Source organism: Dendrobates tinctorius, unplaced genomic scaffold (genome assembly GCF_039654945.1).
Source record: "Dendrobates tinctorius isolate UK_male_01 unplaced genomic scaffold, ASM3965494v1 ptg000016l, whole genome shotgun sequence".
NCBI lineage: Eukaryota > Metazoa > Chordata > Amphibia > Anura > Dendrobatidae > Dendrobates > Dendrobates tinctorius.
The window spans coordinates 23,759,842-23,784,714 of NW_027361684.1; the positions used below are offsets into that span (position 1 = coordinate 23,759,842).

At 43.2% G+C, this 24,873-nt stretch overlaps 1 protein-coding gene across 2 annotated transcripts in view; it reads right to left on the minus strand.

The window, feature by feature from the left end:
• The window catches only part of WSCD1 (WSC domain containing 1), a 373,645-nt gene that overhangs the window by 185,399 nt on the left and 163,373 nt on the right, over nucleotides 1–24,873 (minus strand). For both annotated transcript variants that reach the window (XM_073565577.1, XM_073565578.1), the window contains one exon: nucleotides 21,727–21,911. In XM_073565577.1, the coding sequence (XP_073421678.1) occupies nucleotides 21,727–21,911 (185 nt within the window). The remainder of the gene's footprint in view (nucleotides 1–21,726; nucleotides 21,912–24,873) is intronic.

The following is a 24,873-nucleotide window of genomic DNA, read 5'->3' on the forward strand; positions in this document are numbered from 1 at the left end:
GTAAATAATTTGGCAGTTCTTTTGATGGTCATATACAGTTAGGTCCATATATATTTGGACAGAGACAACATTTTTCTAATTTTGGTTCTAGACATTACCACAATGAATTTTAAACAAAACAATTCAGATGCAGTTGAAGTTCAGACTTTCAGCTTTCATTTGAGGGTATCTACATTAAAACCTGGAGTTGATTTGAGGTGTGGTGCTTGCATTTGGAAGGTTTTGCTGTGAAGGAACATACGGTCAAAGGAGCTCTGCATGCAGGTGAAACAAGCCATCCTTAAGCTGCAAAAAGAGAAAAAACCCATCCGAGAAATTGCTACAACATTAGGAGTGGCAAAATCTACAGTTTGGTACATCCTGAGCAAGTAAGAAAGCACTGGTGAACTCATCAATGCAAAAAGACCTGGGCGGCCATGGAAGACAACAGTGGTGGATGATCGCAGAATAGTCTCCATGGTGAAGAGAAACCCCTTCACAACAGCCAACCAAGTGAACAACACTCTCCAAGAGGTAGGCGTATCAATATCCAAATCTACCATAAAGAGAAGACTGCATGAAAGTAAATGCAGAGGGTTCACTGCACAGTGCAAGCCACTCATAAGCATCAAGAATAAAAAGACTAGACTGGACTTTGCTAAAAAAAATCTAAAAAAGCCAGCACAGTTCTGGAAGAACATTCTTTGGACAGATGAAACCAAGATCAACCTCTACCAGAATGATGGAAAGAGAAAAGAATGGCAAAGGCGTGCTACAGCTCATGATCCAAAGCATACCACATCATCTGTAAAACACGGTGGAGGCAGTGTGATGGCTTGGGCATGCATGGCTGCCAGTGGCACTGGGTCACTAGTGTTTATTGATGACGTGACACAGGACAGAAGCAGACAAATGAATTCTGAGGTATTCAGAGCCATACTGTGGCTCAGATCCAGCCAAATGCAGCCAAACTGATTGGTCGTCGTTTCATACTACAGATGGACAATGACCCAAAACATAAAGCCAAAGCAACCCAGGAGTTTATTAAAGCAAATAAGTGGAATATTCTTGAATGGCCAAGTCAGTCACCTAATCTCAACCCAATTGAGCATGCATTTCACTTGTTAAAGACTAAACTTCAGACAAACAGCCAGCAACTGAAAACCACCGCAGTGAAGGCCTGGCAGAGCATCAAAAAGGAGGAAACACAGCGTCTGGTGATGTCCATGAGTTCAAGACTTCACGCAGTCATTGCCAACAAAGGGTTTTCAACCAAGTTCTAGAAATGAACATTTTATTTACAATTATTTAATCTGTCCAATTACTTTTGGTCCCTTTAAAAACAGGGTGGCACATGTTAAGGAGCTGAAACTCCTAAACCCTTCATCCAATTTTAATGTGGATACCCTCAAATGAAAGCTGAATGTCTGCGCTTCAACTGCATCTGAATTGTTTTATTTAAAATTCATTGTGGTAATGTCTAGAACCAAAATTAGGAAAATGTTGTCTCTGTCCAAATATTTATGGACCTAACTGTATATACCTGTTGTACAATGGCTGCTAAACAAGTCCTTGAGGGGAGATATGCGTTATCGTGGCTATTATCTGCGGTGATGTCAGATCGAAAGCATGCTCCAGCACATATAGTGCTGAGAGAATTTTTTGGGCAGCTCCAGGGCCAGGTTTTACAAGCGGTCATAAGAGAAGGGTGGGAATGACCGCTCACTAGTGTTGAGCGATACCTTCCGATAGCGGGAAATAAGAGATCGGATTGGATCGGACCGATACCCAAAAAGTATCGGATATCGCCGATTCCAATACCGGAAACCAATGTAAATCAATGGGTCAGAAATATCGGAATTAAAATAAACCCTTTCTTTCCTTCATTCTACATGAAGGAAAACAATTAAGAATAATGTAGAATGTATTAGGGGAGGTGGAGGAGACATTAAAGGCATAGAGGTTTAGCCCAATCAAATGGAACAGCAGGAGTTAATTTTTTTTAAGACATTCGGCGTTACAAAGATATTGACTATAATAAAGGGGTTGTGTAGCAATAGAGGGAGACGTTCAGAAAAGGCACATGTTGGCGGAGTGTTGGAACGGAGTGCTTCATCTAGCTTGGAGGTTGACTGAGCCCCTGACCCGGAGGACATGGCACGGATGCAGACACCTGTATGCACAACAGACTTTGAGTAAAGCTTTGGAACTACATGCCCTCGTGTCCTCCAGTTATTCCTGCGCCAACACACTCAGCACTGCTACATCTCTGTGCCTGGCACTGCACCATCTTCATCTCTTCACTACCTCTCCATCTACACCGCCCTGGGACTACATCCCTACCTGTGGAGGGCCACAACATCATTGCTGCACCACACCATATGTCCCAGAGGATCTGTCTGCAGCATCAGCTTAACATCTTCATTGCCGAACACCACAGGTGGCATCACGAATCATTCACTCATAAACTTTAACCATCATCCACATGTTCAACATTTCCCTTTTACAGTGGATGCCCAGGGCCACGGACCGGGTCACAGCTACCGTGACATCTCCCATTGAAACCAACGGGCCCGGTACCGAGTACCCCACCAACCCTGGTGGGCGATCCAACTCGGCGGAAATACATAACAGAACAGGTTGTCCGGGCTTTTCACATAATCTCAGTGCAATATCTAGGCTGCAAAATGCTGACAATAAGTAATTTAACTTCTGTGACTAGTCTGCACGGTTTCCAAGAAATCATCTCTTGCTTCTAAGATAAACGTCCAAGGGGGGGGTGTTCTGGCATTAAAAAATGAGAACTTGTCGTTTCCTCCCTCACTAGTTTCACTTTCCATAGATCACTGTTCAGCGTGTGTCTGGGAGAGGAGCAGCTGGGTGGTCTGCTCGCAGCCAATCACAGCCATGCCATTAGTTAACATGCCTACATGCCTAACAGGATGTGCCCAAACTTCTTAGGATTCCTCATTGGCTGAATCAAATCAAACTGGCTCATAGCATTATGGGAACTTCCGATTCCGGTATTTGATATGCAAAAAGTATCGGAACTCAGTATCAGAATTCCGATACCGCGAATATTGGCCGATACCCGATATTTGCAGTATCGGAATGCTAAACACTACCGCTCACATATCCCCACCCCAGGGGTGTGGTTTGGTGAATAAAATGGAGGCCAATTGCCTCATTCAGTGTCTGTGGCTGGAGGTATGGAGACCTCTATTATGTGTGTGCTAAAGACACTGACCTGTGCGGACCCGCTGTACTACCTGAACTGTGTATTTTTTATGTTTGTCACTTTGTGCCAGAAAAGGCTGTTCATTTGTTTTTTTCTAACCAGAGCAGTTTATGCCGTTTGAATAAACTTGCTTGGACATTCCAGAGATACCGCTTCATGTGCCTACCTCAACTGCAGTCAAGCAAGAACAGATACCTACAATGTATATATATATATATATATATATATATATATATATATATATATATATATATATATTTTACACACACACATGCATATTAATAATATTAGGCCTGTTTCACATTTGTTATTTTGACGGGCGGCAAATCCGCCAGAGCGGTTAAAAACAGATCCGCCTCTGTCATGGGCTAAACGGATGCTACAGGATCCGTGTTTTGTACAGATCCGCTGGAGGGGAAAAATTAAAGGAACCGCGGCCTGGAAAGGAGAGAGAGATTTTTTTTTCTTCTTTGCACGGCTGTTCTGGAACGCTACTCAGGGGTTAAAAGCCCTGCTCCAGCGAGTCTGCCGGGCATGCGCAATATAAATTAGCGGACCATCGCTCGGAAAAAATGTTGCAGAGTCCGTCTCATCTGCCCGGGAGACGCTAAAAGTTTGACGGATCTGTCAAAAAATAGGTGGGACGGACGACCGTCAGTCAAGATCCGCCGCTAATGTAAGTAAATGGGAAAAAAACGGATCCGCCCCTTTTTTGGCGGATCCGTTTTTTTTCCGAAAATTGGCGGATTTTGACTGACGTCAAAAAACGGAAGTGTGAAACAGGCCTTAAATCTAAGTGTTTGTATCGTAACTTTTTTTGCATAATTCACAACAGAACTACAGGACGCCCACAGACCAGTAAGTGCATCAACATGTTCTTTAGCCCCGCTGTAATTCTAATCTGCAGCTTTTAAGCAATATTGTGGTTTCTGAAGGACGATCATTATTCAATGTGGATATTTTTGTGTGAGTGACTTGTAATATACCATGTATATGGATTGCTGATGGATTCGGTCACGATTCTGATGCAAAAACACATTCTAATTGGTCAAGATGGTATAAAGTTAACCGAAGACATTTTTATTCTCCAAGTTGAACAGGCTTAGTATTCCGGATCGCCCACCAAACACTGGAGCAATCCAGCAGGTCGGTCACAACCAAAGTGGCACCAATAAAAGATGAAGATGGCGGCTAGTGAGTATGAGACCAAGCGCAGGGAACTTAGATCAGTGACACCACTCCAGCAGTTGGATAGAAAAATTGCTGGAATGGTGCTTTTCTTTTAGCAAATCAAGAAATATCCATTAAGCAACTATGCTGACTGAGATGCATCCTGGGTCATCAGTTCAGTTCAGACTTATTTTTTTCCTTTGCTAGAAAACCCTACTTAATTATATTATGCAGGTGAAGTTGTTAGACCCTTCGCACTTCTCTAACTTCTCTCACTGTCAATTCACTATTTAGATGCAGTTAATTATAGCAAAGATTAATTTAAAATGTCATATTATAACTTTTCCTTCCTAGATCTACTCATTAGAAGAAAAGTGAAGATTGGAGTGAGTTATCAATGCAATTACTATTTTCTGAAGTAACTGTAATACAACTTATGGTATTCACCATGAGCACCATATATACGAAAAGAAAACCTTATGCCATTTTTCCAGAAATAGAAGCCGCTTTCTTCCCTTACACGTTTGTATAAAATCGGTACTGGAAAAAACAGTACTGGTGTCATCGGTGTTTTGGATCAGTATGTTATCAGTGTTTTTGATCAGTGTGTCATCAGTGAGCCATCTGTGTTTTTCCAGTATGGATCAAGCAAAAATGAAATTACAAACCTTCTCCTATACTTTGTAATGTTAAACACGTGTAGCACACGGATGGCATGTTTTTCACGGACCCATAGATTTTTATTGGCCCTTGTCATCCATGCTGCAGGTAAAATACAGACTTGTCTCAGTGTGGTTTTTACATGGACATGTGCATAGCAGCATAGGTTATAATGGGTACATGCGGACTTCATGAAATAAACGGATACCACACATACTGGAAACACAGACGTGTGAAGGGGGCCTTAGGGAACACTATGCTGTTCCCTCAGAAAGGCACAACAACATGTACTCCACACCTCCGCACCTGTGTTTATGATATGCTCCTGAAATGTTGGCATACAGAAGTATCAACTTTTAATTTTGCCAAAATTTTGTTTAAGCCACCAATTTCTCAAAATGCAAGTGCATACCAAAACAGAGACAGGTTAGACAACCCCATGGCAGGTAGCAATGCACATCACACCACAGGGTAGCATAAACATCTCTTGACAGAGGATTAGGAAATTGTTTTTTCCAAAGTAAGTGATCTCACACTTTATATCTCCGCATACGTTTAACCAAGGAGAAAGAGAATGAAATATACATGTGTACTATACAGTGTGAGTAGAGCAGTTTGTTACGAAACCCTCTTTATCTAACTCCATATACACTTGAGAGTATTCTGGGTACACTGTAATAATGGACTGAGTTTACTTGCACACTATAATAAATTTTTGATGCAGAGCAGGAAACACCTATAATATTGTAAATTGATGATTAAAAGCTACCCCAAAGATGTTAGTTTTTTCCTATGCAAAGAAGGAACTAAGCACCAGATGCTAGGGTAAGCAATTGTACTCCTGCCATCTTGGTTGTTTTTTCCATCACTCTTAAATTTCTAGCAGAAGAGTCCAGAAATATCCTCGAGAAACATAATTTAAGGTACTTCTTGATGTGACCAATGGATTCTAATTATAAGACAGATGAGCGAATAAATTTGAGTGAAATTCAATTCTATTTACTCAATATTCACATTTGCCAAAATGTAAAGCGTATTTCTTATTTTTTTTTTTAAATCATTTGCTCCCTTGCAAATTCAGTAAAATGACTGCCACTGGCATAAAAAGGTCATCAAAATGTTAAAGATATTAAAAAAATGTCTTTCCAGCTCCTCCACTGCTCACTTCCACTCGTCCGGTACTCGTCACATCTGTGGATCGATATTGGAGGTGGTGAAATTCCGAGTTTCAGTCTCTTAACTGAGGCTTATTTCTCAGGCCCAGGAGGGTTTTGTGCATCCCTCATCAAACGCTGAGGCCCACGTGGAACCATATGACATCAACACATGGGCCTTTTGAGGCGCAGAACCCTTCCAGGCATAGGAAACCCAGAAGCCTTGGTCTAACGGTGGTGAGAAGCTTAGAGGCCTTAAAGGTGAGCAGTGAGATGAGTATAAGGATTCTCATTCTCTATTACATTTATCATGCTCAGTGGTTTAGAAGACAAAGACATTAAATTTGCAGAGAATAACTTTTCCACTAATCAAATTTTCTGGGAAACACAAGCAAACAGGTGAATTTTGCCTGATCTGCTCATCACATCAATAAGACATTTTATATCTTGTCATCTGTCCTGACTCTGGACCACTGGCAACTCTACTGTTAACGTGGAAAGAGACAGTTTTGAAGTTACGGGTATGCACATCCAATGTTTTTTTCAAGCGGATTCAGTCTTGAACTCACCTATAAAAGAATTATGACAAAATAGAATGAACATATGAGTAGGGATGTCAATATGCCTTCTTGTAAATTCTTCCATCTTTTACAACTTCTTTTAATTGCTTAATGGTTCCAAAGTCATGAAAAAGCTAAAAGAAATGAACTGATCATTCTTACACTTGGAAGCTGTCACTATGTTAAATATAATAAAACATCCAATAAGGCATCAGAAAATGAGTTTCAGGTAAAACAAAGACGCCATGTGCACATACCCTTAAGAATGTTAGCGCTCTGGCACTACATACAGGACCCTGTTATTAGCATCTGTATTAAAAGATTGATTTGCAACTTTAACGAAAAATGGAAAAGAACATTTATATTCATCTATATTTTGTCTTTTTCACACCTCAAGGTACATCTTGTGTTTATAGCATGAGCTTCTTAAAAATCTTCACATGTCCGCGGCTTCCTTTGGTGTCATTACATTGTTTGGAGTTTTGTCATTGCAAACTTTTAAAGAGTAGTAGGAGTAGATTTGGCCACTGTTGCTTCATGCTGCTCTAATATGAATAAAAACCATATGTAGAAAACGTTGAAAAACATTTCTTCTTGCAGGATCAGAATTGATGCCAGAGAAGGACATACTAGTGATTTTTCTTTAACAATTCTCCGTCAGTCTCTGCTGGGAATGATTTCGCCCACTGGGTTGAAAACAATCAAAATACACATCCATAGAAGTAAATAGTGTCTGGCAACTACCTGGACTACCAAACATAATAACACTCGCAAGCAACAATGCAGATGTGTTTTCCTCTTTGTACACTGAACTATAAAACGTTTTCTTTTCAAATGGACATCAAAATGACCTGAAAAATGTTCAGTAGGCAGAGTTGCCATTTTCATCACCAATCACTTAGAAAAATCACAGAAGAAAAACGAAAATAAATCTATCACTAATAAAATGTACAAAAACGTAATCATTTCTACTAGAAGTCATGACATCTGTTTTAGTTAAGAGTTGTATTCTCTAAAAAACATTTCTGGAGCATATTTTCTATGAATTCTGCATACTGTACACGTTATATGGAGGTACTGACATAGTCTGAACTGTATCTACCTTGTCCTAAGTGGTGTAACTTGAAGCTCGAGGGCAGGATCCACCCCATGTGTAATGGGTATTTATGGTAATGATACTGGTCTTTTTACATGGGCCAAAGCCCCCTAGGGTTTGCAGTTATGTACCTGCATGTCCAAAGATGCTCTTTAGCAAATGTTCTGAACCACTTTAATTCTAAGGCCCGTATTTATAGCTTTTTCTACATTTACTTCTTACCGATATATGACGTACCAGTATGTCTTATGGCAGCTCCCTAATTTGAGTTGGACTTGAAAATCAAGCCCGCATCTTTCCCCACACATCAAATCAGCCATCATGTGCCTCTAAAAGCTGTGGGTGGAGTGACTGTTAACCTGTTAAATCCCACTTTCAGTCTCTGGCAGCATCATTTCACATGTGCCGGCAAGGGGGAGGAGACGCGTAATTCCTCCCGTCCATCCGAGCGCCCATGACATAATCACGGGGCACCGATAGGTTGTCAGGACATCCAAGGGTCTTCTGAAGACCACCATGCCTTTTATTACATTCTGACAAATCATTGCTGACATCAACCCCAAGCCCCATTATCCTGGTTGACCTCAGACCAGGGTAATCAGAAAGAGCTGAGGCAAAGCACCAGAATTGTTGCATCTAATGTGATGCATCCCTTCTTAGGAGACTGCCAGGTGGTATTTTTAGGCTGGGAAGGGCCCAATAACCATGGACACGAATCATGCACATGTACACACAGACTAGAGTTGAGCGAAACGGGTCGAAAAAATTCAAAAGTCGCCGACTTTTGGCAAAGTCGGGTTTCATGAAACGAAACCCGACCCTAGGATGAGGTCGGCCACGAGGTCGGTGACTTACGCGCCAAAGTCGCGTTTCAAAAGTTTGTTTTGCGCTCTTTTTCAGCCAATCAGGATCGACGGACACTGTGGGCAACGTGATGACATAGGCACGGGTCACCACCATCTTTCAGAAGGGCATGCAAGTGATTGGCTTGCTTTGGTGGGAGTCACAGGGGGTATAAAAGGGCGTGCACGCCGACCGCCATCTTACTTCTGCCGATCTCAGTATAGGGAGAGGTTGCAGCTGATTCTGTAGGGAGAGCGTTAGGCAGGGAAGAAGACCAAAAAACTGCTTCTGCTGCTAGCGATTTGGCCTGCACAACACACCAGTCACTGTGTGTGCAGTGCAAGGGGAGGCTATATAGTGGTATATCAGTGGTGTTGGTAGTTGGGCTGCCTTCTAAGGCTTCCTGACAGGCTGGCATTGCTGTTTACCCACTGCTCCGCAAACTGCTTTTTTAAAAGCAATCCAATCTCCCTTATCCTCTAGTCACTTTGGTCACAGCTGTGCCATCGAGCCTGTCACATAGCGCTCAGATATTCATTGGGCCTCAAACTGCTTTTTTAAAAGCAATCCCAATTTTTTTTTTTTGTCCTGCTGAGAAGAAAAAAAAACTGCTTCTGCTGCTGATAGCAATTTGGCCTGCACAACACACCAGTCACTGTGTGCAGTGCAAGGGGAGGCTATATAGTGGTGTATCAGTGGTGTTGGTTGTTGGGCTGCCTTTTAAGGCTTCCTGAGAGGCTGGCATTGCTGTCTACCCACTGCTCCGCAAACTGCTTTTTTTAAAAGCAATCCAATCTCCCTTATCCTCTAGTCACTTAGGTCACAGCTGTGCCATCGAGCTTGTCACATAGCGCTCAGATATTCATTGGGCCTCACACAATCCAAAAGTGTCCAGTGTCCAAAAGTGTGTGCAGAGATTCAAACTCTCACTTATCCTCTAGTCACTTAGGTCACAGCTGTGCCATCGAGCTTGTCACATAGTGCTCAGATATTCATTGGGCCTCACACAATCCAAAAGTGTCCAGTGTCCAAAAGTGTGTGCAGAGATTCAAAATCTCACTTATTCTCTAGTCACGTAGGTCACAGCTGTGCCATCGAGCTTGTCGCATAGCGCTCAGATATTCATTGGGCCTCACACAATCCAAAAGTGTCCAGTGTCCAAAAGTGTGTGCAGAGATTCAAACTCTCACTTATCCTCTAGTCACTTAGGTCACAGCTGTGCCATCGAGCTTGTCACATAGCACTCAGATATTCATTGGGCCTCACACAATCCAAAAGTGTCCAGTGTCCAAAAGTGTGTGCAGAGATTCAAACTCTCACTTATCTAGTCACTTAGGTCACAGCTGTGCCATCGAGCTTGTCACATAGCGCTCAGATATTCATTGGGCCTCACACAATCCAAAAGTGTCCAGTGTCCAAAAGTGTGTGCAGAGATTCAAAATCTCACTTATTCTCTAGTCACTTAGGTCACAGCTGTGCCATCGAGCTTGTCACATAGCGCTCAGATATTCATTGGGCCTCACACAATCCAAAAGTGTCCAGTGTCCAAAAGTGTGTGCAGAGATTCAAACTCTCACTTATCCTCTAGTCACTTAGGTCACAGCTGGGCCATCGAGCTTGTCACATAGCGCTCAGATATTCATTGGGCCTCACACAATCCAAAAGTGTCCAGTGTCCAAAAGTGTGTGCAGAGATTCAAAATCTCACTTATTCTCTAGTCACTTAGGTCACAGCTGTGCCATCGAGCCTGTCACATAGCGCTCAGATATTCATTGGGCCTCACACAATCCAAAAGTGTCCAGTGTCCAAAAGTGTGTGCAGAGATTCAAAATCTCACTTATTCTCTAGTCACTTAGGTCACAGCTGTGCCATCGAGCTTGTCACATAGCGCTCAGATATTCATTGGGCTTCACACAATCCAAAAGTGTCCAGTGTCCAAAAGTGTGTGCAGAGATTCAAACTCTCACTTATCCTCTTGTCACTTAGGTCACAGCTGTGCCATCGAGCCTGTCACATAGCGCTCAGATATCAGTGGGCCTCACACAATCCAAAAGTGTCCAGTGTCCAAAAGTGTGTGCAGAAATTCAAAATCTCCCCTGTCCTATAGACACCTTGTTTTACATACTATATAGTTTGTTGGATTTTGTCTACATTTCTACCAAAAATGAGGAAGGCTGGTGGAAGAGGTCGTGGAATTGGGCGGGGGTTGGCAACTGGTAATGATGGTGTTGGTGGTGGATCTGATGGTAGTGGCAAGAGCAAAATAGGACCGAATGCAGGAGGTGTTGAGCCTGCGTCATCGTCTGGCTACATAAGGCCTCGAACGCTTAGTTTTCAAGGAGTTGGCAAACCGCTTTTAAAGCCAGAGCATCAGGAAAAAGTTTTGTCTTACATTGCTGACTCAGCCTCCAGCTCTATCGCCTCCTCTTCTTCAGTTGTAAAAAGTAAAAGCACTGAGTCGTCATTGGAGGCTCATGTTCATGAACCACACCTTTCCTTGTGTCCTTCACCCCAACCAAGATTGAAGGATGACGCAGGCCATACTACTGATTACTCCATGGAGCTGTTTTCACATACCATGCCTGGATTATCAAGTCAAATGGTGAATTACCCAGGCCAAGATGAATCTGACATGGAGTGCACTGATGCACAGCCGCTGATGGATGATTCTGCTGGTACATTCACTCAGAGCACTACATTGTCCTCGCAGTGTACAGAGCCAAATTCTGACCCTGATGAGACTCAGGTGCCCCTTCCCGCACACTATACCACCATACACGGTGACACAGAGAAAGGTGCACATGACATAGAAGAGGAGGTGATGGATGACCCAGTTGTTGACCCAGATTGGCATCCATTGGGGGAAGAGGGTGCTGCTTCCAATAGCTCAGATGAGGAGCATCCACAGCAGACATCGACATCGCAACAGCTGTTATCTGGCAGGCCCGGAGCACTCCAAAGACAGGTTCCAAACATCAAAAGAGTTGCTGGACAGCTTGTCCAGAGGGTCAAAAGATCACAGCGTGCTAGGCCGCAAAATGTCTGCCAAAGTAGGAAGAGTGCAGTGTGGCACTTTTTTGAACAAAATCCTCATGATCAGGCCAAGGTTATCTGTAAGAAGTGCGCAAAGACCTTTAGCCGAGGGAAAAATCTGAAAAATTTGAATACCAGTTGCATGCTTAGACATTTAACCAGCATGCACTTGCAAGCGTGGACACAACACCAAACCTCAAGTGCCACATGTGCAACTGATCACAACGAAGGTAGTCAGCAACGCTACATTGTTTCCCCCACTGTAAGCCCACCGGTTAGCACAGCAGCAAATGTTGAGGTGTCGTTGCATGGCCACAGCAGTCAGGGAATCCCACTGTTATATCAACGAAAGACTGATTCTAGGCCATCAGAAAGAACACCAACTCCATCACCATCATCAACCCTCTCTCAGTCCGCCCTGTCCACCGCTACTTCCACCATATGCAGCTCTCAAGTCCAGCTCACCCTCCCAGACACTATGAGTAGGTCAAGAAAGTACTCAGTCTCTCATCCGCGTACACTGGGTTTGAACGCCCACATTGCCAAACTAATCTCGTTTGAGATGATGCCCTTTCTGTCGGTGGAAAGCACAGCTTTCCGCGAACTCATGGCCTATGCAGTACCACGCTATGACCTACCCAGTCGCCACTTCTTCTCTCGCAAAGCCATCCCAGCCCTCCACCATCATGTGAAAGACCGCATTGTCCATGCACTCAGGCAGTCAGTGAGCGGAAAGGTGCACCTCACAACTGATGCATGGTCCAGTCGGCATGGCCAGGGCCGTTACGTGTCCATCACTGCGCACTGGGTTAATGTGGTGGATGCAGGGTCCACAGGGGACAGCGGTGGTGGGAGAGTGCTGCCTAGCCCACGGTATAGGAAACAGTTGACTGTAGGCGTTCGACCCTCCTCCTCCTCCACCTCCTCCAGAAGCGAAAGCTCGTCCACAGAGCGCAGTCGTACGAGCACTCCATCTGCAGCTGCCACTGTTGCACACGATGTGTCCCCCTATCGAGCAGCTAGTGGAAAGCGTCAGCAGGCTGTGTTGCAGATGATGTGTTTGGGCGACAGACACACCGCCGAGGTGCTGGCCGAGTACTTGAAGCGACAAACTGAGTCATGGCTGGGCAGTGTACATCTTGAGGCAGGCAAGGTAGTTAGTGATAACGGCTGTAATTTTGTGGCAGCCATAGCCCTTTCAAAACTCAGCCACATACCTTGCTTGGCTCACACCTTGAACCTGGTGGTGCAGTGCTTCCTCAAAAATTATCCGGAGTTAACAGCCCTGCTCCAGAAGGTGCGAAGACTGTGCGCGCACATCCGCCAGTCGCCTGTACACTCCGTTCGTATGCAGAAGCTGCAGCGATTGCTCCACCTTCCCAACCACCGCCTCATTATCGACATTGCAACAAGGTGGAACTCCACCCTGCACATGGTGGAGCGGCTGTGCGAGCAGAGGCAGGCCATAATGCATTTGTGGGAGGATACACGGCCAGGCACTTTGAGAGCAGACATGGAGTTGACAGGTGTGCAGTGGTCGAAGCTGAAAGACCTTTGTAAAGTCCTTCAGTGTTTTGAGGAATGCACACGGCTGGTAAGCGCAGACGATGCCATCCTAAGCATGAGCATCCCACTTATGCGTCTGCTCATGCAAACTTTGACGCACCTTAAGGAGCAGGCGTCTGCAGCCAATGTTGATAAGGAGGAAGACGAGGAGGGAATCCTTGATGACATTCAGCCATTGTCTGCTCAGGGACCTCTCCTGGACGAGGTGGAGGAAGAAGAGGAGGAGGAGGAGGATGATGGGGATGATTACTTAGGGGAGGAGGATGCATCTCGTGGGGCAAGTGAAAATGTTGGCGTGGCAAGGTCTGGTACAGGGTTTGTGCGTGACTGGAGGGATGTGGATTTGCCAGAAAGTGCTCCTCCACCCAGGACTCGCAGTGCATCATTGACACCGGGAACATTGGCCCACATGTCAGATTATGCCTTGCAGATCCTAAAAAGGGACCCCCGCATTGCCAAAATGATGAACGATGACGACTACTGGTTGGCCAGCATCCTGGATCCACGCTATAAAGGCAAATTACAAAACATCATGCCACAGGAGAACCTTGACCTAATATTGGCTAATAAACAAGCAACTCTGGTAAATCGGTTGCTTGAGGCATTCCCAGCACACAGCAGCGGTGATGGTTCTCACACGAGCCGTACGGGCCGGGGGCAGCTTGGCAGAGGTGTTCGTGGTGCACACAGCAGAAGTGGCGTTGGAGACAGGGGTTTCATGACAATGTTGTGGACTGATTTTTCAAATACCGCTCACACAACTGGTAATACTGCATCGATGGAAAGTGACAGGAGACAGCAGTTGTCAACTATGGTAACAAACTACTTTTCCTCCCATATCGATGTTCTCCCACACAGGTCATTCCCCTTTGACTATTGGGCCGCTAAACTGGACACCTGGCCTGAATTGGCACAATATGCCTTACAGGAGCTCGCTTGCCCAGCTGCAAGTGTGCTATCGGAAAGAGTCTTCAGCGCAGCTGGATCAATCCTGACAGAAAAAAGGACCCGTCTGTCAACCCAAAATGTGGATGATCTAACCTTCATTAAAATGAACCACGCATGGGTTTCCAAGGATTTTGTCCCACCTTCCCCTGATGACACATAGGGTGACAGAAAAATGGCTTGCTTTGGTCCACCTCTTCCTGGTACTTCACCTATTTCGCCTTTTGCATCAGCTGAATGTCCAACATCAACATATGCCACTTTCTAAAACTCCCTAACTGTGCTGCCTCCCCCCCCATGGCCGGGGTCACCACCTACTGCACGACACCGTGCGAGTGCCGTTGCCCTGGACAGGTGGGTAGGCCGACTCTTGGGCGCGGGCACTGGCACAGGGTCCCTCATAGTGCAATCAAGTGTCTCTGACGGTGGTGGTGCACACCCGCCATCAGACACACCGCTGTACTATGAGGGGCCCAGTGCCAGTACCGACGCCCACGAGTGGGCCCCCCTTGCTTGGGCAGGGCCCCAGCATTTGCAATCTTTACCTCTCCCTGCTCCTCCGCTGTGTAATCTGGGCCGTCAAATCCATACTGTGCCTGACACCATCTGAGCCTGCCTCCTGAGACATATATTTTGAATGTGTACGCTATCCATACATGTTATCCAGGGATACGGTACCCTTTCTAACCTTTGTGCAATCACGTGCAATCCATACTGGGCCTAACACCGTCTGAGCCTGCCTCCTGAGACATATATTTTGAATGTGTACGCTATCCATACATGTTATTCAGGGATACGGTACCCTTTCTAACCTTTGTGCAATCACGTGCAATCCATACTGGGCCTAACACCGTCTGAGCCTGCCTCATGCTGTATAGACATATATTTTGAATGTGTACGCTATCCATACATGTTATCCGGGGATACGGTACCCTTTCTAACCTTTGTGCAATCACGTGCAATCCATACTGGGCCTAACACCGTCTGAGCCTGCCTCCTGAGACATATATTTTGAATGTGTACGCTATCCATACATGTTATCTGGGGATACGGTACCCTTTCTAACCTTTGTGCAATCACGTGCAATCCATACTGGGCCTAACACCGTCTGAGCCTGCCTCCTGATGTATAGACATATATTTTGAATGTGTACGCTATCCATACATGTTATCTGGGGATACGGTACCCTTTCTCACCTTTGTGCAATCACGTGTAATCCATACTGGGCGTGAGAACGGCTGGCGAGCTGTTAAGCATGCTACAGCACCTGTGGTTTGCACACGTAAGTTTTTCATTTTTTCAGGAATGATGGTTAGGCCTAATTCCGGAACTGCGGTTGACCTGCACTTACTGGGAAATCATTGTTCGCGGGTAATAATTGTAATCAGTGATCCCCATCACTAACGTTGTTCAGCGGGTTATCTGCACCTGTAAGCGACAAACGCTGGCCTTTTCAGTGTAGCGCACATGCAGCCACGGACATGTAAGGGCATGACACACCAGTTATTGGCCAATCTCATGTGCCAGAGCCTCACGTGTCCCTCTAGAAAGCCGGACTCGGACCGCGGGGCATGACGGAGTCTCGTTCGTTAACGGAATTAAGCTTGCAATGTGTGCATCTGTTCTGTAGCTGGCATGGTTGAGGTTTCCCAGGTGGAGTTGAATTTAACCGTAGGCTCCACTCCTGGTGGTGCCCTTCTGGACATTCCTTTAAGGTTCAGCTTTGCAACCATACTGCCCACGTAAAACAAACACTTTGCCTTCATGAACGCTGTTTGGAGGGTCATGACTCGTGGGAATAACGCCGCCCAATCAGTTAACCTGCTAGAGAGATCCTTCGTTGCTCCCAAGCATGACATCACACTCCCTAGGAAGAAGGTAATGCCACTGTGGCGACCGTACTCCTGGGGGCGACACAAGTGCACTGATGCCCAGCCACTGCTCGATGAATCTGCTGGTACATTGACCCAGACCACTACATTCCCCTCGCACGCTACCCGGCCTGAATCTGACCTTGATGAAACTCAGGTTACCCTTCCCATATACAGTTCCATCTTACACGGTGACAAAGAGGAAGCTGCAGATGAAAGTGCAGGTTCGGCCCACCTGCCATCAGACACACCACCGTACTATCAGGGGCCCTGTGCCAGTGCCATCGCCAACGAGTGGGCCCCCCCTGCTTGCCCAGGATCACAGCACTTGCAAAGTTGAAATACTGTGCAGTGAGATGGAAGATGGGGACGACGAGGAGTCTAGACTAGTACAGGGATTCCCTAGCGAGGAGACTTATTTGATTGTTTTCAATGTTGGGACAGCAATTTTTGGGGAGCACTATACTCTGGAGAATGATAGATGGGGCCCACCATACACTGGAACATTCCAAAGGTGGACATCAGACACTGGAGCAGCATTTACAGGGCCCATTATACACTAGAGCATTAGAAATGGAGCCCATTATGTTTGGAGCATTATTTGGGCCCATAAGACAGTGGAGCTTCATCCATGGGGACCAACATATACTGTAGCATTATGTGGAGCTCATCATATACTGTTTCAAACATTATATGGGACCAATGATTCTGTATGGAGAAATAGATGGGCCTCGTCATGAGATGTAAAAAGTGAGGTATTTTTCATTGTACTATACCGCTATTTCTCTGCCGTATCGGAGCATGATGAGTTGCGGTATGTGTTAAAGGGGCGCTCTTTCGCCCAGGGCACATGAAAACCTGGAGCCAGCCCTCCCCACCCCACAGTTTGTAGCCAAATAACCCCCATTTTTCAGTTCGTAACTTGTATTATGAAGTTAATTAAGGTTGACAAGCTTAAGAAAGAAGAATTGATGCTTTTGGCATTCAAATGGGCACTGTAGGTGTGTTTCCCGTCCTCCTCTCACTGCCGACTTTTATTCCCCATTGACTTACATTGGGTTTCGGGACGACCCCGACTTTTCCCTATAATCGGACGATCTTGCTCGACCCGACTTTTGGAAAAGTCGGGTTTCACGAAACGAAACGCGACCCTAAAAAACCAAAAGTCGCTCAACTCTTACACAGACACATAACACCGGTAATATTTTTTCTACCATATCAGGAGGAGTGAAGGTGGCCTTACAGAGCAGTTGCTTATACTGTAGTTAGAGCCCCTCACTTATAAGGAATGTCTAATTGTGTACTCAGACATGTTAGTTGGTGCATCAGCATTATATGTTACTGCTTGAATGAGCTTTTTGGGCTTGGAGCAGCATTCTGTACTTCTGCCATTTTTTCGTAGACTTCTCTATAGAACAAAAAAAAACTGAAAAAAAACTATGTGAGAAAGAAGCCTACTAACTTATTCTAGGCATGGTATCCTTTGTGTTTTTTTTGTGGAAACTTAACTTGTGCAGTAATCTCTTTATATTTATGACAGCTCAAATATCACTGGCTATGTGATTAAATTACAGAGGTTTGCTTTTCATTATGAAATATTTTATATCGTACCTAAGCCATTTCAGCACATATAAAAAGTAATTTACTTGCTTAGCTGTCAGAGGGGAGTATAGGAAATAAATTGTCAAAAAAGTGCTTGGGCTTCAATCACAGAGTAGGAAACCGCTAATCAGGTAAAAATGTATGGGAAGCAGAAGTACCCTCAGGAAATAATTTATGGTCAAGCACTCAATCCTAAAGGGTAAATATGCAATAAATAATAAAATGTCTGAATTAACATAATGTATGACCCAATGTAGAGAATACTACAGAAAATTACGCAGAACATAAAGTAAAAGTGAAGGACATGATATCACTGAATTGGTGTAGGATTCCAGGAATGTGTCTAAAATTAATGTAGACATTTATACAAAACACTCACAAGTCTATGTTTATTAGTTTGATCATATGTCGACGATGACAAGAGTTCTTCTTAACATGTTAATTGGCCAACTACAGAATTTTTCATTTTCCTAGTTAATGAACTGAATTTCTACCATACAGGATAATGGATGCTAAAATGTGGGTCCATGTGATGAATGAGTGTTTGGATCATTCTATGGGTAAACGATGACCTGTTTAGTAGAGATGAGCGAATTTGTTTGAGAATCTGTTTGTTGGGCTCTCCATGCATGTGTTGTGACAGCCGTGACACATGCAGCTGCGGCACTGATCAGCTGATCAGACAGCATGATCCAGGAAGCTGGGTTCCCTCTGCAGGTTATTCGGTAAGCGCTATAACTTGCCGAATAAAGAGGAACCAAAAAAAATTTGCTCATCTCTACTGTTTAGAAAGGCTAATAAATCTGGATCAAGCATTTATCATCCAGAATAAATGAACTCTAAGCCAATTTATGACCAGTTAACAGTTAAATTTAAATCAAATATGAAAAATGCTCAGAGTATGAGCCTACGAGTGGCAGTGCTTTGGACACAAGGCATGTTCGCTGCCGTCTATTGAACGCAGGTGAATCTGCATGTGTTAATCAAAAAAATGTCCACAGGACCAGGGAAGAAATATCAAAAGTGCAATCATATAATCTCTTTAAAAATATGAAACTTTAATAAATTGAGGTAAAAAACACCCCCCTAGTGCAATAACACAATTAACAAACTCTATACAATAATAACCTACGATAGCCCTACACTAGCCTGCTATCTCTTCCTGACAGTGGAGGTTGGCACCCTAAAAGGTACGATTTGGCACCCCCACTCGGCGGCGGCTGTCCCAGACTCGCCCTAAATGACCCTTATAAACTACAGGTGGGAAAACAATAAGCAAATAAAAGAGATGAAAGATAGTGCTTAATATAATACACAGGCAATTAAGTACAATATATAAAAGAGAGGCTATTACATGTAAACATAGAGAAACCTCTTGTATAACCAATAGATAGTAGCAAGTCTTGTCTTTTTGGGTATTAATAAACCACAGAAAATATAGATTCCATAAGCTACTAGTAGATAGTGGCAATCTTGTCTTTTTGGGTATTAATAGACTACAGAAAACATAGATTCCATATGCATTTACAAATAAAGCCAAAAAATACTCTCTGCAGTAAAATCAGACAAGCACAGACAAGAGGTAAAAATAGCGTGGTTCAATAAAGGAACATCAGAATTATATCCATATTGGTTCCCATAGAAGGCAATGGATGATACCTATTGCCAAAAAAAAAAAAATTATAGAAACAGCTGGGGGTTAACCCAAACTTAGCTTCCAGCCTCGACGCGTTTGTGTGGTGCCATAACACGCATGGTTTAATTTAGGAATTGGGAATTCCAATCTATAAATCAAATGAATGGCGATTGCTCATCAATTGCTCAAAGCAGAGTTTGAGGTGTGTCCTCCTTCACAATAGAAATTTATATAGTGTAGTCCCAACTGGCTAATCAGTTTCTCTTTGTGAAGAATGTGGAGACATAAAGAGTCAATCAGTTGTTGCAATATAGTAAAGACAATTGGATAATCTGTTTTGACCTTGGTATGGTATGCTTAGTTCTTGGTCAGCAATGTGGATACACCAAGTATCCTTGTTTTCTGTGAATGTGGGCCAGCAGAGCTCATGAGAAGCATTAGGTGGAGAGGAATTGACCTCCAATATCTAACCTAAAGCCAGATGACCCCAAACATTCTACATGAGCCACTTGATAGGAAGAACATTATATTTCCACCTTTGCACATGAAACTGGGTCTCATCAAGCAATTTCTTAAAGCTTTGCCAATCAAAAGGACACTGTTTCAAGTACCTAATATTGGCACTTCCTAGCCTGTCATTTAAAATGATAAAGGCTGGAATGTTTGATGGCCAACAGATTTTGCAGCTCAAAGATTAATATTTTATCAGGACAATGTCAAAAGTTCTTAAAAATGCTTGGTTATCATTCAAGGACCTTGTCAAAAACTTTCTTGGAAAAACACGAGCAAACAAGTACACCAAAATAGTCCAGAAACTCTTGGAGAACTACAAAATGCTTGGTTGCAACATGAGCATCAAGGTGAATTTTCTGCATAGTCATCTTGCTAACTTCCCTGAAAACCTTGGTGCAGTCAGTCATGAGCAAGGTAAAAGATTACACCAAGATTTGAAGGTCATGGAGGCATGGTATTAAGGTAGATGCAATGTACATATGATGGCTGACTATTGTTAGAGCATCAGGCGAGATTGTCCAGAGATTGAACACTCCCAGGAAAAGCTGGAGTAACTCAGAGTACATTTTTACCTTAACTGCTACCTAAAGTTACAACTTACACATAAATTGACTTATAGTAACAATATATTCTTTATATGAACAAAATAGCTTTAAATAAACATTACATTCAGGTTATTTTTTTTGCATTATTTTCCATTGTACATATATTCTGTATGGCTTTGGAGGCAAAGGGAGGATATCCTGTATCTTAAAAGTTGTGAAAAACTGGGGACACTTTTTTATTCAGAACTTAGTCAAAACTTAGTCAAGAACAAATGTCAGATCTAACGCAATGAAAATTGTGTTTCCCACTGTTAGGGTGCCCCCTTTACTCTGAGGTACCCCAAGCTACTAGAAAGCATAAGAGGATTTGTGTCTCACATTACAGTGCCTTTGATTCTTCTAAGGTTTCTTTTACACTTGCCCTTTTTTCGGGCCGTTTTTGCGGCCCCAATAAATTTCTATGGGGCAGCAAAAATGGGCCGTAAAAATTCATCGGAGTGCCATACACCATATAGCCGTGAGGGCCGTATTTACAGCTGTGAAAAAATATTGAGCCTGCTCGATATTTTTCATGGCTTACTGACACGGCCCCCATTGAAATCAATGGGGCCGCAAAAACAACGGAAGCTTGCCCAGTGTGTTGATCATGTGGTACACCGTGAAGGCCATATTTGTGGAACGTCATATTTTCACTAGGACACTCCCATGTACTTCCTGTTTATCACTTTGAAGGTCTGCAGAAATCCGAGAAGATTTTTGCGGGCATAAAAATTGCGGCAATACAGCCCACAAAAACGGGCCGCAAAAAACACAGCAAGTGTAATAGAAGCCTTGACAAAATGAGTGAGCATGTACCAGAGTGAACTTGTACCATAAGCCATCTAAATGCTGTGCTACAAAATGTATTAAATAAGGAAAACAAGTAATCAAAATTGACAGTGGGTTTTGAAAGAAGTAGATGTTTCTAACAGTTTTGTGGCAAAAAATATAAATCAGTAGATCCTGTCTAGCTTATATTATTAGTACATGTTCTTGCGGCTTTTTTGCCAAATCTTACATTATTATTTTTAAGAGGTGCAAAGGCATTCAGATTAGACAATTGCCTACAGCAATGAGTGGATCAGGACAAACACTCGTATCAGCTGTTACACTTCTGCTAATCTGAGACTGAGAACATTTAGCCTTCTTAAATGGTACATTTTCCCGTTAACATTAATTGAAACTGACTCATCTCTTAAATGTAATGCTGTGAAGTGGTTCATGAATAGGTCAGTAAACTCGCATTGCATCTATTTTCAAGTTCAACACAACTTACTCTGCTTGACCATGTTCTGCAGTTTCTCTAGCTGGAAGACAGAGAGACGATTAACACCTCCACAGACAGAACCTTTCTCTCCTTTGCACTCATTGTTGCATTCTTCTTCTTTGGCTCGGTTTGGGGGTAGACTGTTGCCACAGTAACATTCAGATCCATAGGATAAACCAGCATAAATATATGCTCTAAAATAAAAATAAAAATGTATATCAATGTCATATATAAGAACTTATCACAAAAATATGTGGTAATTTTATCTTGTAACTTAGACTTCTTGAGTGAGGTCATTGTTATCAAAGTAGATGTCTACTTTATACAACAGCTAACCATATGACTTATTGGGAAATACAGATTTACAGATTTAGTCTCTGTTACAAAAAGTTTGATAAGAACACACAATACATATTTCTCATTATACAGATTCAATACATTATCACACCATGCCAGTATAACCCCTAAAAAGACTTCAATGAGGGGCCACACAGACAAATAGAGCATAAACATCTCCGGACAGAGTACAGAGAAGTCATGATTTATTTTTTTGTTTTTTATCAAAGCTGGTCACCTTGCACCCCTTATGTTCAATATTTGGAGCCATGAGAAAGGTGTCTAAGGCTAGTTTCACACTTGCTTTTTTTTGCAGCGCGTTTTTCCCGCAAAAAAACGCATTGAAAAAACGCATACATAAGCATACAACTGCTGCGTTTTTTTCAAGCATTTTTATGAGCATGCATGAAAAAAACGCAGCGTTTTTATGCGTTTGTATGCGTTTTTAGTGCGTTTTTACCGCGTTTGCGTTTTTTTCCAACATTTTTAGGTGGCCCCTCACACTACCCAAACCATGACTTTACTAACCCTAACCCTGACCCTAACCCTAACCCTAACCCTGACCCTAACCCTAACCCTGACCCTAACCCTTAACCAAATCATACTTAACCCTAACCCAAACCCTAAACCCTAACTAACCCTAACCCTAACCCTAACCCTGACCCTAACCCTGACCCTAACCCTAACCCTAACCCTAACCATACTTAACCCTAATCCTGACCCTAACCCTGACCCTAACCCTAACCCTGACCCTAACCCTAACCCTAACCCTAACCCTAACCCTGACCCTAACCCTTAACCAAACCATACTTAACCCTAATCCTGACCCTAACCCTGACCCTAACCATTAACAAAACCATACTTAACCCTAACCCTGACCCTAACCCTAACCCTAACCCTTACCCTAACCCTTAACAAAACCATACTTAACCCTAATCCTGACCCTAACCCTGACCCTAACCCTTACCAAAACCATACTTAACCCTAACCCTGACCCTAACCCTAACCCTGACCCCAACCCTAACCCTGACCCTAACAAAACCATACTTAACCCTAATCCTGACCCTAACCCTGACCCTAACCCTTAACCAAACCATACTTAACCCTAACCCTGACCCAAACCCCAACCCTAACCCTGACCCTGACCATAACCCTAACCCTAAACCCCCTTAACTAACCCTAACTCTAACCCAAACCCCTAAATTCCATGGTTAAAAAAAAAAAACGCATATGCAAAAAAACGCATACATGAGCATGCCAGTGCGCACATATGCGCATCCATAGGCTATAATGGCCATTTTTAGCGCAAAACGTGCGCATATGTGCGCATGTGCTTTTTTGCAGGGCCAAAAAATGCAACATGCTGCGTCTGGAAAATACCAACGCACACCCCAAAAAAACGCAGCGCATGAAAATCGCATACATGCGCTTACCAGCGCGCAGGTATGCGCACCCATGTTAAATATAGGGGAAAAAACGCATGCGCAGGTATGCGTTTTTTTCCAGCGCTAAAAAACGCAAATGTGAAACCAGCCTAACACTTGAAATTTAAGGTGACAATTGTAAAAAAAAAAAAAAGGGGTTTACCACTGAGAATCCTTCTCAAAGCCAATGAGGAGACTTATTTTGGCAGACTAAGTTAATTAATTTAAGGGTTTCAATGGATACCATGTAATGGGTCATTTTCACATAATGTTGCTTAAGGAGTGAAAACGCACCTGCTGATTTCACTAGAGATACTGGTTGATCATTGGGAGAAGAAGTTGTCGAAACTAAGCAAACCTTTAATTTAGACCATTTTTGTATTTTCCATCTATACTTTATGCATAATTGTTTGTATACATGTTTTTTTCTTTATAGTTGAGCAAAAACCGGATCTTGGACCAGTGCTCACATTTGTAGTCTGTTTAGGCTGGACCACAGCATCGGGGAACCTCCAACTTCTTGTTACATTAATATATTGTGGTGCAACACACATTGTGACATTGTGGTGGCCTGTGAAGGCCATGCTCACATGTCCGCTAATCATCCATTAGAGCAAATCCAGGAGCAATCTGTTGACAAAATAGTTGTTCAAACACAACCTTTTTGTCCGGGAAAAAAAAAATTCAACTGATCTGGTTTTTTTTTGTTTTTGTTTTTTTTAACATTGAAGCCTATGAAAGATAGTTCCATGAATTTGCCATCTGTTTTTCTTTCATTTGAAAAGGATTTGTTCGTTGTCTAATGGATCAGTTTCAAGTGGAAATAAAAGGGATGGTTATATAACGGATCCAATTTCCATAGACTTCAGTGTTAAATAAATGAAACCACTTAAAATTTTTAGCTGGATAAATGGATTCTTACTGGATCAATTCTAATGGATGTTTACTGGACATGTGAACATAGCCCAATATGAAGAGGTGCCGGGGGTGAAGTAGGTAGCAGGAGATTTGCTGTGCTTTGGTCTGTCAGTTATAGACTACAAAATGGCCAGGTTCTTGCATAATCTTTTTCTGAACTGGAGAGTTTGGGGATTCGACAGGACTTCTAGTATACGGTACGAGACCCCAAAAACAGACTTCTTACTGTATTTCTGGCATCCTATCCAAGTCAGGAAGTCTAATAAAGCTTGCTGAAAAGCTGTAGCAAATCAACAAGCTATAAAGCTGTGGGCACTTCCGGCTTCATCACAGCCATGTCAAGCAATGGCATGGTTGCGATTGGCTTGGCAGTTGAAATAAATAAATCATTTTTAAAAAATGAAGTGCGGACCCCTTCCTTTTTAAAATAAGCAAAGAGAAAACAGAAAGTTGGGGTTTGGTATTTTTAGACTGGGAA